Source organism: Sebastes umbrosus, chromosome 20, assembly GCF_015220745.1.
Source record: "Sebastes umbrosus isolate fSebUmb1 chromosome 20, fSebUmb1.pri, whole genome shotgun sequence".
NCBI lineage: Eukaryota > Metazoa > Chordata > Actinopteri > Perciformes > Sebastidae > Sebastes > Sebastes umbrosus.
The window spans coordinates 11,491,861-11,507,476 of record NC_051288.1 but is presented as its reverse complement, the minus strand read 5'-3'; the positions used below and the strand labels follow the sequence as shown (position 1 = coordinate 11,507,476).

Sequence of the window (15,616 nt, the reverse complement as noted above, 5' to 3'; positions counted from 1 at the left end):
GTGCATGTGAGTCCCTGTGTATGTGCCCCACCGACTAGCTAATCGCCGCCGCTCTACACTGCGCTCATACGGCGTGTATTGCTGATAACGCCGTCCCGACCCACGGCAACGTTGCAGAAGCGTAACGCCCGCCCTCCGGTTCCCCCTCATGGGTACACACTGTTAGCTCTCTCAGCACTTTTACCATTGTTTGTGCTGTTAGCACCATTAGCTGCTAGCCGCCAGCTCAGCCGTTGCCATGTTGAGAGCCGTATGGAAGCAATCAGCTAGGTCTCTGTTTGATTCATGTAATTAAATGTATATATGTACAATGAAATACCTGATCGCAAAATAAATAACAATAGAAAACATGATATACAATTGAAATATTTGAAATTTATTTGAAAATGATGGCACATATTCACACAGGTATGTTTTTGCTTTTTATGTGTTTTTTTGTATTTAGTGTTGTTTGTCTTAAAAAATGAAAATTTAAAAAACAATCTGCTACTATACACCCTGTGCACTGCCTGTGTCCGATCGGACTTGAAGCTGTTGTTGGCACTTACTCACGTTGTTCCCTCCTATGATGTAAGTCGCTTTGGACAAAAGCGTCTGATATATGAAATTATAGAATTGTAGAATTTCACAAGACTGAGTCTACAGCCATGATGGTTGATCCATTTGATAGTTGTTTATATAGTTCAGTCCAAAATGGTGGGCCAACCAACTGATCCACATTACCATCTACGGACCAACACAGCTCACAGCTATGGCAACAAAACATCGTCAACAAGATGGATTGGAGGCAATACAATGACTTTTATTTTGAAAATCCATTCCCTCAGTCAAAGTAACTTTTGTTTGCCTCGACATAATACTTATTAAGTAAACATTAACCTTGTGTGTTGCCATCATTGTAAACCTGTGCCTGGGTCAACCTCATTATCAGCTATCTTCACTACAGTGACCTAATGACTCAGACATGACGGCAGTAAATAAATATTCTCTCTTGTTCACTTTTGTTTCGTCTTAACGTGCACGCATGCATGCAAACACACGTACACACTCACACATATACACATTCAGCTCCTGCACAAACAGCTCATTTAGTCTTTGATAAGTTAATTCCTATTGCAGAAGTACTCAAACCAAAGTAGGTTAGAATATTAAGGCCTTTTTAAATTTTACATTTCAAAAATGGCTGGGAACAGATTAAATCTGTGTTACGATATATTATAATAATACATGTTTCCTTTAGAAGATTTAGAAACGAACTCTTCGTGAGAAATAAGTTTAGGACATAGTATATTAGACTGGGTGACGTCACTCTGCGACTTCAACGTAATTTGCTGGATAGAAGCCCTCCCTCCCTCCGGTCAGGACTCCTCGACACCAGCCCTGGTCGTCCTCCTCCTCGACCTTCAGGAACACATCACCTGGGATCACAGAAATTACAAGTCTGTTAATCAACATATTAAAAAACGCTGTTTTAATAAAGTAAGTCACTTTAAGTTTACTTTGACTTTAAAGTACTACAAACCGACCTTATGTGAGTTTCTATCTGGCCAACTTACTTATTATTTTACACATTGAACATTGTTTGTACATTCAATCAGAACAACTCCATGTTAAAGCCATTGCAAAAATGCCATAAGATGTTGTTCCTATTTGGGCCACTAGATGTCTGCTCTAAATTAAACCCCCAATTCTTTTCTAAAATGCAAAGCCTGTGCAATTTTCCAACGTTTTTTATGCCTTTACGCCAGAACAGCCGTGACCGGAGGCATTATGTTTTTCGGGTTGGTTGATCCGTCCCGTTCCATTCTTGGTTCCATCTCAGGAACGCCTGGAGCAACTTTCTTCAAATTTGGCACAAACATCCACTTGTACTCAAGGATTGACCTGATTAGATTTTGGTGGTCAAAAGTCAAGGTCACTGTGACCTCAAAAAAACATTTTTGGCCATAACTCATATGCTAATTGGGACAATTTCACACAAAAGTCTAATAGGATAAAATGATGAAGTGATGACATTTTGGACAGACAAGGATGTAAACTGCAACCTCACTGGTTGACCGAGGCATACAACCACGAGGCGGTAATTCTATTGTTGTTTTTTTTAGTATAAGTCGGGTATTATAATGTAATAAATGTTAGTTTGAAAAATATAATTTTAGCGAGTGTGCCCAGTCTGGCTACAAAACTTACAGAAGCCTTGCAAATGGTACTTTCAGGTTATTTGGAATCTATTAAGATTTTAATGTTTTATCAAACTGAATGAAAGAGATGAGAGATGAATGCACTTTCAATTATCTCTCTTCAAGCACATTTTGAGTGTGGATTTTTGTTTTTGCAGGATGTTAATGATATTATAGCCACAAAACTAGAGTTTTTCATACAGCAAGATAAAACTTGGATTTTGATAAAGAAGTGGCCTTAAAGTGGGTAGGAATTTTATTTTTGGCATCATTGGGCAGAAATTCCACGATAACCCTTCAGCATATTGTAATTCAAGTGTTCTGAGAGAAAGAAAACTAGACTTCTGCACCTCCATCATGGGCTTTAGAAAATCTAGCCCATGATGGGAGACTTTGGCAAACCACAGGTCATTTCTGAGAGAGAGCAAGCGTTCCTATTGGCTGTTATAGAAAGGCAGATGCGCCTGCACGTCCCTTCAGATGTTGAAACACTGATTCAACGGCGGAATATCCTGCAGGAAAAGATGCTATTCCAGCATTGGCAACAACTACCTACATTGAAAAGCAACCCAAAAAAAGAAGACGGACATCAAAGAGAGTCTGACAATATCTGTGAAGCGTTTCAGAGAAAGAGAGAAAATATTTGAAATGTTTGAAATGAATGACTAGTACTCCTTCAGGTTACTGTATGAATATCCCCATGCTCGCCTGGCAGAAGGGCTTAAGACAGAGATTTTCAAATTCTGTTATTTTTGCCTTTTCCAGAAAACTGCCTACCCTGGGGCACCACTTGAATAACAATATGTTGAAAGGTTATTATGGGACTTTTGTCCAATGACACCAAAAATAAACTGCCTACCCCATCTTTAAAACATTATATTTGAACTTCAATACCCAGATATCATGTAACTGTAACTGCACACAGCGCATGTACGTTTACCAGCCTGTCTGCATCATTTTAGAGGGATGGGATACATTTCTCTTCCCACACAGATTTATACTGCTAAAGTGGTTATAAAAAAAACAGCCTATTGTAGCTTTAAAACACTGAGAATAACAGTACAGTCTAATACATTTGAGTGACGTCACATCACACTTCATGTGTCACCTGCTTTAAAGGACAGCTCATCGCCCTCCTCTCCCACGTAGTCGTACATAGCTCGCACCTTCACACCCCCAATCATCACACTAACAGGAGAAGACATGGATGTTTGAACAGTCAGAAAAACATAAATATGACTTGGAATGAAATATACATTGCTCTTTTTTTTTTAAATTAGTTATCAAATATTGAAAGCACCACACTGGATAACTTACGGTCGGCTCTCTTTTAGTTGCTTTTCTCTCTTCTTTCTATTTAGCTTTTTTACTGGTGGGACCCATTCCTGATGGAAAAGATACAAGTTTGGGGTTCAAATTTGGTCAAGTAAAACAGCTACAATTAATGCAGTGCAAGATTATGCAGATATTCACATCATTTACACGATGTGTGAGACCATGGATTTCTTTAACTGAGGTTGAAGAAAAAGAAAAACACTGAAACAACAAGGTTTGCACACAAAAACAACAATATTAAAGAGGACCTATTATGCTTTTGTTTCTTTCCCTTTCCTTTAGCGTCTTATATAGTTTTTTGTGCATGTAGAAGGTCTGCAAAGTTACAAAACCCAAAGTCCACGCCAAAGGGAGTTACTCTCCCCCACAGAAACACTGCTCCTGAGCTGCCTGAAACGCCTTGATTGAAGTCCTGCCTTTTCTTCCGTAACGTGGTGATGTCACCAAGTAACACATTTGCATAAAACCTGACTAGCGGCTAGTTTGGCACGCCCTCAAACAAAGCTAGTTAGAGCGGAGCTGGAGCGGAGTCCGAAGAGTTTGGTTCGGTTGACCAATCAGAGCAGACTGGGCTTTTATGGGAGGGGGGGCGGAGCTAAAATAGAGCGTTTCAGACAGAAGGTGAAAAGAGGTGCTGCAGCACAGCCGGTATGAGAAAAATAAAGCGTTTTTTGAACATTAAAGCATGTAAACATGTTCTAGTAGAAACCCCAAATACAAGTATACAAAATGAGCATAATATAGGTCCTCTTTCATTTTAGATATTGACACCTTTAGTTCATGATGTTTCTAATGTAAGACCAAAAAAAGCCCCTTCTTGTTCTGCTAAACTGCATTTACTTATCATTCCATTGTTTATTGTAATTCCTGAGAGTGCCTGTATGTATTTGAGTGCAACTTTTCAACATACATCAATCTTTGGCCAGTCGGTGGGCATGCCAGGACCGTGGTGATTCTTCCACCATTTGAGATCGTCTTGCTCTTCGATGGCCATCAGAGTGTGGTGGAGTTCACTGTACACCGCCTTCACACTGACACAAGGAGACAATAAACACACATAAACACTTGTTCTGTATTAACCCTTAACTGACACTTTGCAGTCAACTGGTGTCTGCTCACCTCTCGTTGTTGGTGATGTCAAGATGTCTGTGGATGGAGAGGAAGGTCTGCTTCAGAAAGCTGATCCTCTTCCTCTCCTCCTCCTGCGACGCTTCAAAAATGGCTTCCATCTCCTCCATGTAGCGAGGCGTGTAGGATGTCGCGTCCTCTAGCAGTTTCTCGTAGTTGTCTCTACTCTGCAGGCAAGAACAGTTTTATGATGAGAAGAAGAAACTGTGTTTCTTTAATGGAGGACGATCGAAAATGTATAAATCATCTGGTGCTCTTTACCGTTCCCATGCTGGGCTCCATAAACACTGAGCGGTGTAACAATAACACATCTCCATACAAGGGAAATGCTTGGGACAGAAATTTAAGGCTGGGGCTTGTGTTTAGAGTTGATAGTGCATCACTGCATGCAGCAGGCCAAGAAAAACTTAGTTGGAATGCAACAAGTTTAAGTGTTCGGCATGTCGCGAATCAGGAATTTAAATGTGCTGTGAATGAAGCCCTTATTCATGACGTACTTGGAGTGCAGTGTGTCAACATCCATCCTCACCTTTTCTTTCTCCTCTGTGACCTTCTCTCTGGCCTCTGTGAATTTCTGCTTTTTCTCTGGACTAATCTCAGTGTTTTCGTTTGCTTGTTTCTCCTTGTCCAGGGCTGCTTGCTCCCTCTGACAGGACTTGTGATATGCAACTCGGGTCTTCTCCAGCTGTTGGATACACATTCATACACATGCATATTATTTACTTAAAGGAAAAGTTTGTTGAAGTTAAATATGAAGTTATGGCCAAGCAACTCCGCCTGTCCACCAGAGGATAGCGTGTCAGTGCCATGTTTTGCCTCGCCAAAGCGTGAATATTACACGGAGTTTAGGCCACAAAACCACTTAGTTAGGTTTAGGAAAAACATCATGGTTGGCCTTAAAATAAGTACATAAAGTAAGTACAATATTTACAGAAACAAAGCCACATAAGTACGGAAAACACGTCACAACTAAAAAAAACACGTCACAAACGACGGTAACATAGCTTACAAAACAAAACTCCGGTCTCAAATAACAGTCTCCTGGTTGAAAGTCCTGTGTTTGTTGGACCCATCCACCTCCCTTACCACCCAATATAAGCAGTCTTTCTCTTTTCTCTTTTTATTCTAAGTTACTAGCTCTGAGCGTAGTTATGCGGATGCATTTAGGCTACATTACAGTCAGTACAGACTACATGGCATACAAATGACACGCCTAAAGCAAGAACAGCGTTATATACAGTATTACACGCTTTTGCCTTGTGCATTATCGTGTGATTCACACGCCTTTTATGGTGACCGGGTTGGACGAGGAGATAGTTAGCTTAGTTTGGCACAAAGAATGGAAACAATGGTGATATCTCATTTGCTGGATTTGTACCAAAAACGTAGTGACAACCCAGAGCCAAATAAGCCAAAACATACTATACTGCAACATGTTGTTAATACACCTGTCTGACTCTATACCCACAGATGTAGACTGTGGGTATAAGCCTGCCATTGGCCGCCTATTTCAGCCATCATTCCCCCTCTCCTTCTGATATCTGCAGCATTTTGTGAGGGGACCATCGCTGCATCCTGGGCTTAGTGTCGCCCAAGATGGTTGTGATTGGTTTAAAGAAATACAAACAAGTAAGAGCATTTTGTTCCTCTATAGAGAGGCAAAAATATGAACGGTAGTCAACGGGCGAGCGACAAATCATTTTTGATCCCATTTGAATTGCGCCATGAATCACACATATGATGTTTGTCAATTTAAAAGATAATTTTGCAAGTCAAGAAAGACACATTTTGTCGTAAAACTGCTGAAGTGTCTGAGTGTAAAAATATGGAATTAGAAATACTACACACCAAAAAGTCACATAAGTGACGTCTCTCTCGCTGAAGCTACGATGCCTGTGTGTTTCGTACTGGGATGAACTCACAAGAGCAACAGGTCTTGTGAATTCTTTCTCTTTGTAATTAATGCCACAATTCAAATGGGATCAAAAAATGATTTGTCTCTCACCGTTGACTACCGTAGATATTTTTATTCCAAAGTAAGGTCCCATATGGGGCACACCGGAAGAGGTGGGACTTCACCTCTCTATACCAGACTAAAGAGTGGAGTAAAGATTTTGAGTCAAACTATAACTTACTACTTATAACCACCATCACAAGCAGACACACCCACACACCTTCACCAGCTTTTTGGACCAGGGTTTCTGCGCACGAGAAAAACTTGTGTTGTTGTCGTGGCTCTCCCTGAACCCACAGAAGATTCTCTTTGGAAATGTCTCCTTCTGCCAGGTCTTCACCCGGCCCCCTTCCTCCGCCATGAGCGACTGGGAGATGGAGTTGTGGAGGGTGGACAAACGCTCGGTGGACGAGAAGAAGCATTGCCACGCCCTCATGAGGGAGCCATAAAGTGGCCCTGGGGAAGGAGAAGGAAAGACAGACTGAGGAATGACATTACACATCGCACGGAGGTTGAGTCATGGAACCAAAAGAGAAATAACGACCCCCATTTGTAAAGTTTCAAACGAGCACAGATGCAACGATTTAATAAGAATCAAGCGGTAATTTTAGCTTGATGACAGCTGAGGTGATCAAAAAGGCATGTTGCAATGTTCTCTGTTTTTAGGCTCCCCCATTATGCAGCTTCTCATACTTACTTGAATCCACTATGGTCTTCCACTTGCTGCTCCACTGGCTGAGCTGCTGGGCGTACTGCTTTTCTACCTTTGCTCTCTCCGTGAAGCAGGCCACAATGTCGTTGCAGGCCTGGAAGGACTGCTCGGTTCGGTGCACTGTGCGCACATAGTTCCCCGGCTGAGTAGAGGAAAAGTAGTGATAGTATGTAAAGAATAACAGGCCTGTACATTCACACACACACACATGAGCACTGTTTTCGGATTAACTAGCTATTCCTAGGGTGGTAGATTTGATCATAAAATAGAATCCTCACCATCCAGAAGCTCTGTCTCTTGGCATCCTCGGGCGGCTCTTTGGGAAGGCTCGCCATTATTGGCAACTTGTCTGTGTCAGAAAGCAAGAGATAGCTGTTTGTGTTACACGAGAGACTTGCTCGACTGGTTGAGATGCAGAACGAGTGAGGGAAGGGAGCTTTTCTTGGCAGACAGGTGACATTGATTACCATGCAACAGGTTGGACGTCTACACGGAGTATTGTGCAGATACAGCAGGTAGACTTCCTCATAAACACAGCCGTTCTTCCTGGAAGTCTGATTGGCGGCTGAAACCTTACAGTGTATGTGTGCGTGTGTGTTGCAGAACTTATTGCCATAACAACTTTGAGGATTCTGACGAGGTGTTATTTACACTGTACAGTGCTCGGATACATCCAAGAAGCCCCCCTGGCTGGGTAAGGGGAGTGTCGTGCAGTGGCAGACTGGAATTCACAGGGGTGGGATCTGCCAGTAGGAATAGAACAGCTGCTCCGGCATTCTTCCTGTTGCCTTCCCAAAATAAACAGCACGGAAAGGTCATCTTTCCCTTTTGCTCTGACTAATACAAGGCCTATCAGAACCAACTGTCTCCCTCTCCGCCATTCGATTCGGATATCGTGACCGCAAGTGCAAGATTTTTGAAGAAGCTTTGGCAAACAAACAGGAATGCAGGATTTAAAAAGGAATGAACTGTCCAAATAGCAGACTTTTTTTTTTTTTGCAACACAACGTGTAAAAGCGAAGCACAAGCGATACATATGGGGAGATTGAACAAAAGAAACTGAGATGCATGCATGCACAAACACGCAAAGGGACACAGGCCTATTTCTGTCTGGGTAACACATTGACACATTGCTGGCTGAGTAATATGAAAGTGACTAACCACACCTCATCACAAGACCGAGCATGACGGAGAGAGTCATGTAGGACTTTCTTTCCTCTCAGCTTGCTGGTGTTAACGCGTGTATTATCATGTTATTTCATTATTTTCTTCCAGTTGCTATGAGAAGCGGAAACATGGAAGGGAGTCCCTGAAGGCCTCGGCTTCACTTTATTTTTGACTTTCTGTTCTTATCCATGCAGAGGAAATGAGGAGGTTTGAAACTTTTATCACACAGCAGCATTCATATCAAAGTATTTTTAATGCTATAAAAAACCCTACAAAGCCAGTAAGAAGCAAGAAGTGGCAACAGAGCAGTCATGCCTGGGAGCACTTACATTTCTCTCTGAATCACCAATGATTACTCAAGTGACCACTTGTTACTGTAGTTCAAGGGCTGCTGAGGCTTTTCTCTCCATTTCTCTGTCCGTCTCCCCCCTTCTCCCAGTGTGCCTCTCCTCCTCTAACACATGCTCTCTTACTGACCCAGTTTTCCCTTGGCACTTAAAGTTACACACACACGTTGTTGATCTGAAAGTGGGCGTGAAACACCGAGACAATGCAAGCAAAATTAAACAAATCAGAGTATTTGCATGATAGTCACTCTGCTGCTAATTGGCTTCAGGGCAAAACAGAGAGTGAGAGAGAGGAAGAAACTTACCTTTCTGGCTCTCCTCCTCTGTCAGCTTCTAGTTCACAGTCATGAACTCTTCTTCTCCTTCTGTCCCCTACTTTAACCCCATCCTCTGCTTTCTCTAACTCACTGGCTTCACTCCCTATCAGGCTGTTTCGCTCTTTGACTCTCACTTTCTCTCCACTCTGCTATTAGAAAAAAGAAACAGCTGGAAGAATCCCCCCTCCTTCTCTCCATGCCAGTCCCTCCCTCTGTCTCTCTCAATATGGTGCTAATGAGATGCTGAACCTTCATTTTGACAGTTCGCCGATCACAGAAACGTGTCAGCGTGGCACAGAGTCATGTGAGCTTATTAGTGAGTATGTGTGACTGCGGGGGTGGGGGTGTCCTGTGAACCGCCACATTAGCCTCGTGTGCCCCTTTGTGACCTGCCATTCTCTGTGTGGTCAGGCCTAGAAAGAGTGTCAAAGGGAGGACAGTATATGCAGCATGTTCACAAACACACTGTTTACTTATTGTGGGGTTTTTTACTCCTCTGGATGTCAGCCAGAAGTTAAAGGAGAACACCAGAGTTACACTTCATTTACTGCTGCCTCTATCTGGTTTCAGTCGTTTTGAGCTAAATGCTGTTTATTATTAGACTTTTCAAACAGCCACTAACTCTTAACAGCTTATGCAGAGCCAGAGTATCTCAAATGACCATTCACCACCCACCATAAAAGAGATATTGTTTCCCACTTGTGGTTGCAGAGCTTTAAAGGGGAACACCACCTAAATTATGAATTTTAATATGTTATTTCTATGGTCTATGAAAGTTCAATCAATATTAGTGAACATGAGCTGCTCTCTCTCAAAGCCAGAAACAAGAAAAGTTAGTCTCAAACTTGTGATGTCATAGAGTATAAAGTCTGGAGCTGCTCCATAGACAATGAATGGGAGGCTGATTTTGTGGATCAACTGAATGTTTGTTTTCTCTTTTATACCCAAATGAGCTTTATTATATTGTAGTTTTCTCGGTTTTAAAACAGAACATGTTCCCATATACTCAGATCATTCCCATGGGTGCTCTCGGTGTCATCTATAACATCTCTCCCGATTCATCGTCAATGGAGCAGCTCCAGACTTTATGACATCACAAGTTTGAGCACTCTAGTTTTTGGATTTGAGACAGAATTGTTCATGTTTACTAATATTTTTGGACTGTCTTAGACTATAGGAATAACATGTATGAATTTTGAAAATGGGCGTAGTTCCCCTTTAAAATCAACTTTGGTACGTGCTCTATGGAATAAGTTGCCATCAAATATTAAAGTGTAAGTTTACCATTATACTTTTTAAAAAGAGTTCTGAGTTTAATAATGAAAATGTAGGTATTAATTTAATTGGTTTGTTAATAGTATGATGCGTCTGCATCTTCATTCTTTTAACATCGAGTACCACAATGAAAATACTGTAAGTAATGGACATCAGTTTGTCATCCATGACTGTTTGTAGTTCCAGCATATGCTATTTAATGTCTCCCTTCTCACAATTTAAACTAAACTTAACTCAGGAGACATGTCTTTGAGGATTGCAATTTGTCCCGTTAAGAGATTCCTCCAGGGGATGTGAGGTGACATTAAAGGGCCGATTCACCCAGTTTACAAAATGTATTTCCTCACGTACTCACTAGTGGTATCTAGTCAGTTTCTGCTTCACATGCCCTCGTTTTGAGATTTTGTCTCACTACAATAGAGTGCTACGGGAATGAGTAAAAAAAAAAACAGAAATGAGTAAGCACATTTGAGCACTTCCGGTTCCCTCGTTTGGAAGTTGATGAGTTTTTTGAATGGGTTTCTAGTTAGATGCCGGAAATAAGGTATGTGGTTAACACGAGCTTAAGACATTTTAAAGTTTTGTTCTACGACATAAAATACGTCATAAATTATCCCTCTCATGGATTTTTAAGCTTTTATGTGTCTTTAAAAAGGCGGTTGCTAACAAGTGGCTAAATGAGACATGCGACCGTGGTGTAGTTCGTTTATAGTCTAACGTTAGCTTTTTATTTCCGGCGATTGCATTTGTGCTTCAAAAATTGGGTAAGTACAATAAACGTGTGTTTGCCACAGAGCTCATTTTCTGCAATAATGCAAAACCCAATAGAAAAATCCCATTGGCTTTTTGTTGAGGGAACCAGTGTGATGCTAACTTCCAGGTTGGCCTACAAAAAAATACGTCATCCCTTCAGCGCTCTGTAGAGGTGTTTGTGTTTCTCACATCATCGGAAAATTACATTTCAAAATTAGTAGCATTCATTTCCAGAATCACAGTCTACACATGTGAACAGCATCCATTGAAAATACAGATGTGTGACAAATTAAAGGAAAAACCTGAGTAACTGAGTGAAACAACATAATAAAAGCAGTTGCTTGATGATGACATGCTGTGGCCTGTGCAGTCAGCAGATCTTAACCCAAATGGACACCGTTGGGAGATTTTGGACCAACATGTTAGAGAACGTTCTCCAACACCGTCGTCATAACACTAAATGAAGGAACATCCCTCCTTTGTTTTTCTGTGAGAAGAAAAATGGGCTGCTTGTGGCTTCATCCCCACAGAGAAAAACAATCCCTGACATCTGTAATTTAGCTAACCATGAGCAGACTCCAGTTAGAGAAACACAAAGAAGGGGCAACCTGGACAACTGGCACAAACTTTAAAACACAACAGCATTACATATACAATTTTCTACCGTGAACCTTACTCTGACCACCATGCTGGCGAACAATCTCCCATTCGTCTCCTTTCAAGTTCTTTTTTCCATTGTTTTTCATGCCTTACAGGCGTCTTTGGGTTTGCTGCATGAATGCAGCCACTGCTTGCTTTGAATTAAACCATCTCATCTTCTCCCTCCCCGTGAGCTCAACTCTTTTGTCCTATTAGCTCACCGATCCTGATGGGAATATAATCCTGGACCTGAAAACAATGTTGTGCTCAACCACCGCAGGGCTGAGACGAGCCGCTGCCAAATGACTCAATTCAAACACAGCACTTTAAATTGGATCATTATGTGAATCTGTCAGAAGAGGGAACCCAAGGAGAAATGAGAATCACGACAGGGCCGTAGTTTGTTTTTAGCATTTATTTCAACACCTTAGTTGTACCTCTATCATATTGTTTATCAGTATAGACTTTATTTTATTTAAAGCAAAACTTTATTTATATAGATATTTATATATATACCTTTTATCTCTGCATATTTATGCTCATACTGTATGTAGTCATATTCATTATGCATTTCACTAGACCTAAAATACTCTTTTAAATCATAGTACGTAATGCTTTCTACACTACTGCTCAGTCCTTTCACTTCTCAGAAAAGTCCATCATGAGATAGCATTGAGGCAACTCAGCATGAGAATACACAGTCATAACTTTTAAACTCACACAGAGAGAATACGCATTAACTAACGTGTGTCAGCTTCACTGGGGTCACCACAGGGCGAGCAGTATAGAAAGCATTTACAGAAATCCCAAAATTAAACAAAAAACGAAACAAAGCTTCAAAGAATTTGTCCACACTATTTGGAAGACGGAGATTCTTAAAAATGTTTACATACTTAAAATTATTATCTTTATTATACTATATATTTTATCATTGTCATCATCATCATTACATATAGATCTATAAATGATGTGTTTTTTGCCTTACAGTTGAATTCACTGCAGGAGGAATGGCTAAACTGGCGTGTTTAAAAAATATCCAGGGCGTTCATGTTCGTCTCTATACGCGACAAATACAGTATTTACTTTATCACGCTGAAAAAACCTTTTGAAAAGTGGGTGTTTCTGTTTGAGGTGTGGAACGGGGAAACGTTTGGGATTGTCAACTAGTGAGAAAAAAAAAAAATGTTTTCTGACCATTATAAATATGTTTTGGAAAAAGGCATTAGAAAGAGAAAGGTGTAGGTCAAGGGAAAGCATTTGGCCACCAACGCAGGCTGACGAACACTCGCGCACAAAAATCAGACACACGGACTCGCAGAGGCTGAAGGTTGAGGAAGTCAGGCAGACAAGAGAAGCAGTAAAAAAGCCCTTTTTGATCACTGCACCTGCTGTGTGAGAGAGAGCGGTCAACATTATGGCATCAAAGAGGACGGATCCCATCCCTTGACCTGTGCTATATGGCCATAAACACCAGTAGAAGATGATTTGCAGTTTGAAATGACATGCAAACCCTTTTCAGTTCCCCTCATTTATATCTATATATCTATATATATCTATATATAGATATATAGATATATATCCCCTCCTTTCTATAGAATAATCAGAAAAATAATAAAAGGTCATTTCACAACAATATCTTCTCAATACTCCTCATTAAGCACAACTTCAATTCAACAGTTATAAATACCCTGACCAGTTTGAAATGAATGATTGCGATCGGCACTTCGTACAAAACATATGGTTCTACTAATAGTGAATCCCGTTTAACATGTAAGATATATCTAGTGCTCGCAAAGTACACACATACAAAGCTTATTGGGGCATCCTTTGGGGGAATATGGCAAATATATATAAAAAAAGAATACTATTGTTGTCTACCATTTTCTTCTATCATCATTTACAAACAAATCTGACTTCCGTTTGATACTCTGATCTGCTTAAAGCTACAAAACTGATGTCAGGATGCGACTGTTTTCCCCAGAGTTTCTGGCTCAGCCACAATCAGGAACATGTTTTTTGGGGGTTCACCCTTTAAGCAGCAACTCTTCAACTTTTCTTTGAACTCAGACTGAAGTTTTCTCAGTGCTGCTAAAGCAGCAGATGGTGTGTGAGAATCCATCTGTCAGTGTGTGTGAGAATATGAGTGTTTGTCTTTTACAGCACAAAACGGTGTGTTAATTAAATGCCTGTCAATCAAAAGTTTTAAAGTCTATTTTCAGGTGAAGAGCGTCACTTTCATGTGATAATCTTGACTTCCTCATACCCTTTCTTGACCAAAAGTCATTCCACAAACAGTATTCTCTAAATGTGTGGCAAAATAGCAAGAAAACACTCCCTCCCTCCCCCACACATCCAGCCCTTAAGTCTTAGTTAAACACAACCTGTTGATGTCCGCTGTTCTTCTGTGATGTGCACATCTTCTGTTATAGTCCCATCTTTGTCAATGTGTTTCTCTTTCTCTTTCTTTTCATCTCTGAATCACCCCTTCACTCTCTCAGTCTGTGTCTCGGGGAGAAGTAGTGACATACAAAGGAGAGGAGAGCCGCCTGGGGAGAGAAGAGGGGGCAAATCAAAGAATAAGAATGGGCGGAAATGAAATAAAGACGGAGCAAACTTAATAGGGTTGATAAGACAGGTTAATAAAGAGAAAAATGGAGGGAGGGAAGATGAGATAACTTATCAAATTATATGCATCTACTAAAGAAAGGGGATGGCCCAGCTAAATTATGGAAGGAAGGAGACACTTTGACTTTCCTTCACCATCCGGTGCTTCCTTTTTTTTTTTGACCTTTGACCCCGTTGCCTCTACGTGTTCCAGAGTCTATAAGTCCTCCCTCACCTGTCAGTGAGTTTCTTCAGCGCCCTCTCGATGTTCATTCGGTGTCCCACGCGCGTCACCCCTAGGTCCAAGAAGTCATCCTTGGTGAGCGAAGGCAGATGTGATCCGTCTATCTCATTGTCTATAAAACGCTCTCTGTGTTCGCCCAGGTTTAGGTAGGCCAGCCAGTCGGCCACGTCGTACTTGGTCCAGTAGGGCAGGGGCTTGACGGCGAAGGGTTTGGCTGGTGGAGGAGGGGTGAGATGGGGATAATTGAGGCAGGATGGGCTGGGGGGCAAGTGTATGGGGGAGGAGGCTCCAGAGAAAAAATGGGTGGGGGAGAGAGAGCGGGAGACAAGAAGGGGGTTTGCGCTTGGGATACCAGATGGGGAGAACAGCGGAGGAGTTGAAGTCTTGTAGGGATCTCCCAGAGGGAGGCCAGGCGAAGGAGGAGTGAGGGGCCCGGGGAAATCGAAGGGGTTGTTGTAGACAGGTGTACTGGGAAGGATGGGGAGAGAGGAAGGTCTGGGAGGGGTGGGGTTCGGCTGTTCAGTGTTATAGATAAGAGGGCTGGGAGCCCGCCGCCGTGAGACTGAAGACCGCATCTCCTTAGTGGGGCTGCACTGAAAATCAAAAGTCTGCCTGCGCAACTTGGACCGATGATGCTTCGGTGACGTCGGGTACGGACAGTAGGTCGGGGAGTGGGGAGGGTGTCCGAGAACTGGGGAGGTGGGCATCTGTGGGGACGGGGACCGAGTCCAGTTGCGCTGAGCTGGGACTTGGGCGGAAGGGGAGATAGAAGGGGTGGCGGTCAGATTTGGTGTCAGGATCTGACGATGCGTCGGAGAGGAGGTGGGTAAAGGCGAGGTGGAGTGGCCCGAAGGGGGGCTGTGAAACACATCGGTGTAATCTGCCGAATACCTGAGAGACACACAAACACCAAAACTTCAGTTAGAATATATGTAAACTTTAATTTAAATATCAAAGGTTG

At 41.9% G+C, this 15,616-nt stretch overlaps 2 protein-coding genes across 6 annotated transcripts in view; both read right to left on the bottom strand.

The window, feature by feature from the left end:
* Nucleotides 1-648: 648 nt before the first annotated feature.
* Nucleotides 649-9,288, bottom strand: LOC119479555 (protein kinase C and casein kinase substrate in neurons 2 protein-like). 2 transcript variants are annotated; one of them, XM_037755313.1, is made up of 11 exons: nucleotides 9,129-9,288; nucleotides 8,806-8,998; nucleotides 7,588-7,658; nucleotides 7,295-7,451; nucleotides 6,818-7,053; nucleotides 5,173-5,328; nucleotides 4,635-4,810; nucleotides 4,426-4,546; nucleotides 3,498-3,565; nucleotides 3,289-3,368; nucleotides 649-1,418 (listed from the first exon to the last, which is right to left on the bottom strand). In XM_037755313.1, exons 3-11 carry the CDS (start codon nucleotides 7,642-7,644, stop codon nucleotides 1,306-1,308), a joined length of 1,164 nt encoding a protein of 387 aa, XP_037611241.1. In that variant the 5' UTR covers nucleotides 7,645-7,658; nucleotides 8,806-8,998; nucleotides 9,129-9,288; the 3' UTR covers nucleotides 649-1,305. The 2 variants fall into 2 exon arrangements, with proteins under 2 accessions (XP_037611241.1, XP_037611242.1); XM_037755314.1 differs by lacking the exon at nucleotides 8,806-8,998 and having other exon boundaries at nucleotides 9,129-9,281.
* Nucleotides 9,289-12,204: 2,916 nt separating this feature from the next.
* LOC119479394 (SH3 and multiple ankyrin repeat domains protein 1-like) overlaps nucleotides 12,205-15,616 on the bottom strand; it is a 62,966-nt gene continuing 59,554 nt past the window's right edge. For all 4 annotated transcript variants that reach the window (XM_037754932.1, XM_037754929.1, XM_037754930.1 and 1 more), the window contains exons 28-29: nucleotides 14,647-15,546; nucleotides 12,205-14,353 (exon numbers count right to left, since the gene is read on the bottom strand). In XM_037754932.1, the coding sequence (XP_037610860.1) occupies nucleotides 14,302-14,353; nucleotides 14,647-15,546 (952 nt within the window). In that variant the 3' untranslated portion in view covers nucleotides 12,205-14,301. The remainder of the gene's footprint in view (nucleotides 14,354-14,646; nucleotides 15,547-15,616) is intronic.

Bases quoted from the DNA above. Each gene is read 5' to 3' on its own strand.
- LOC119479555 (XM_037755313.1), bottom strand. From the start codon at position 7,644: ATGGCGAGCCTTCCCAAAGAGCCGCCCGAGGATGCCAAGAGACAGAGC. The intron at 3,369-3,497 runs GTAAGTTATCCA...TTCTCCTGTTAG, and splicing joins CAACTAAAAGAGAGCCGACC to TGTGATGATTGGGGGTGTGA. The intron at 1,419-3,288 runs GTGACACATGAA...CTGTGATCCCAG, and splicing joins TGAGCTGTCCTTTAAAGCAG to GTGATGTGTTCCTGAAGGTC.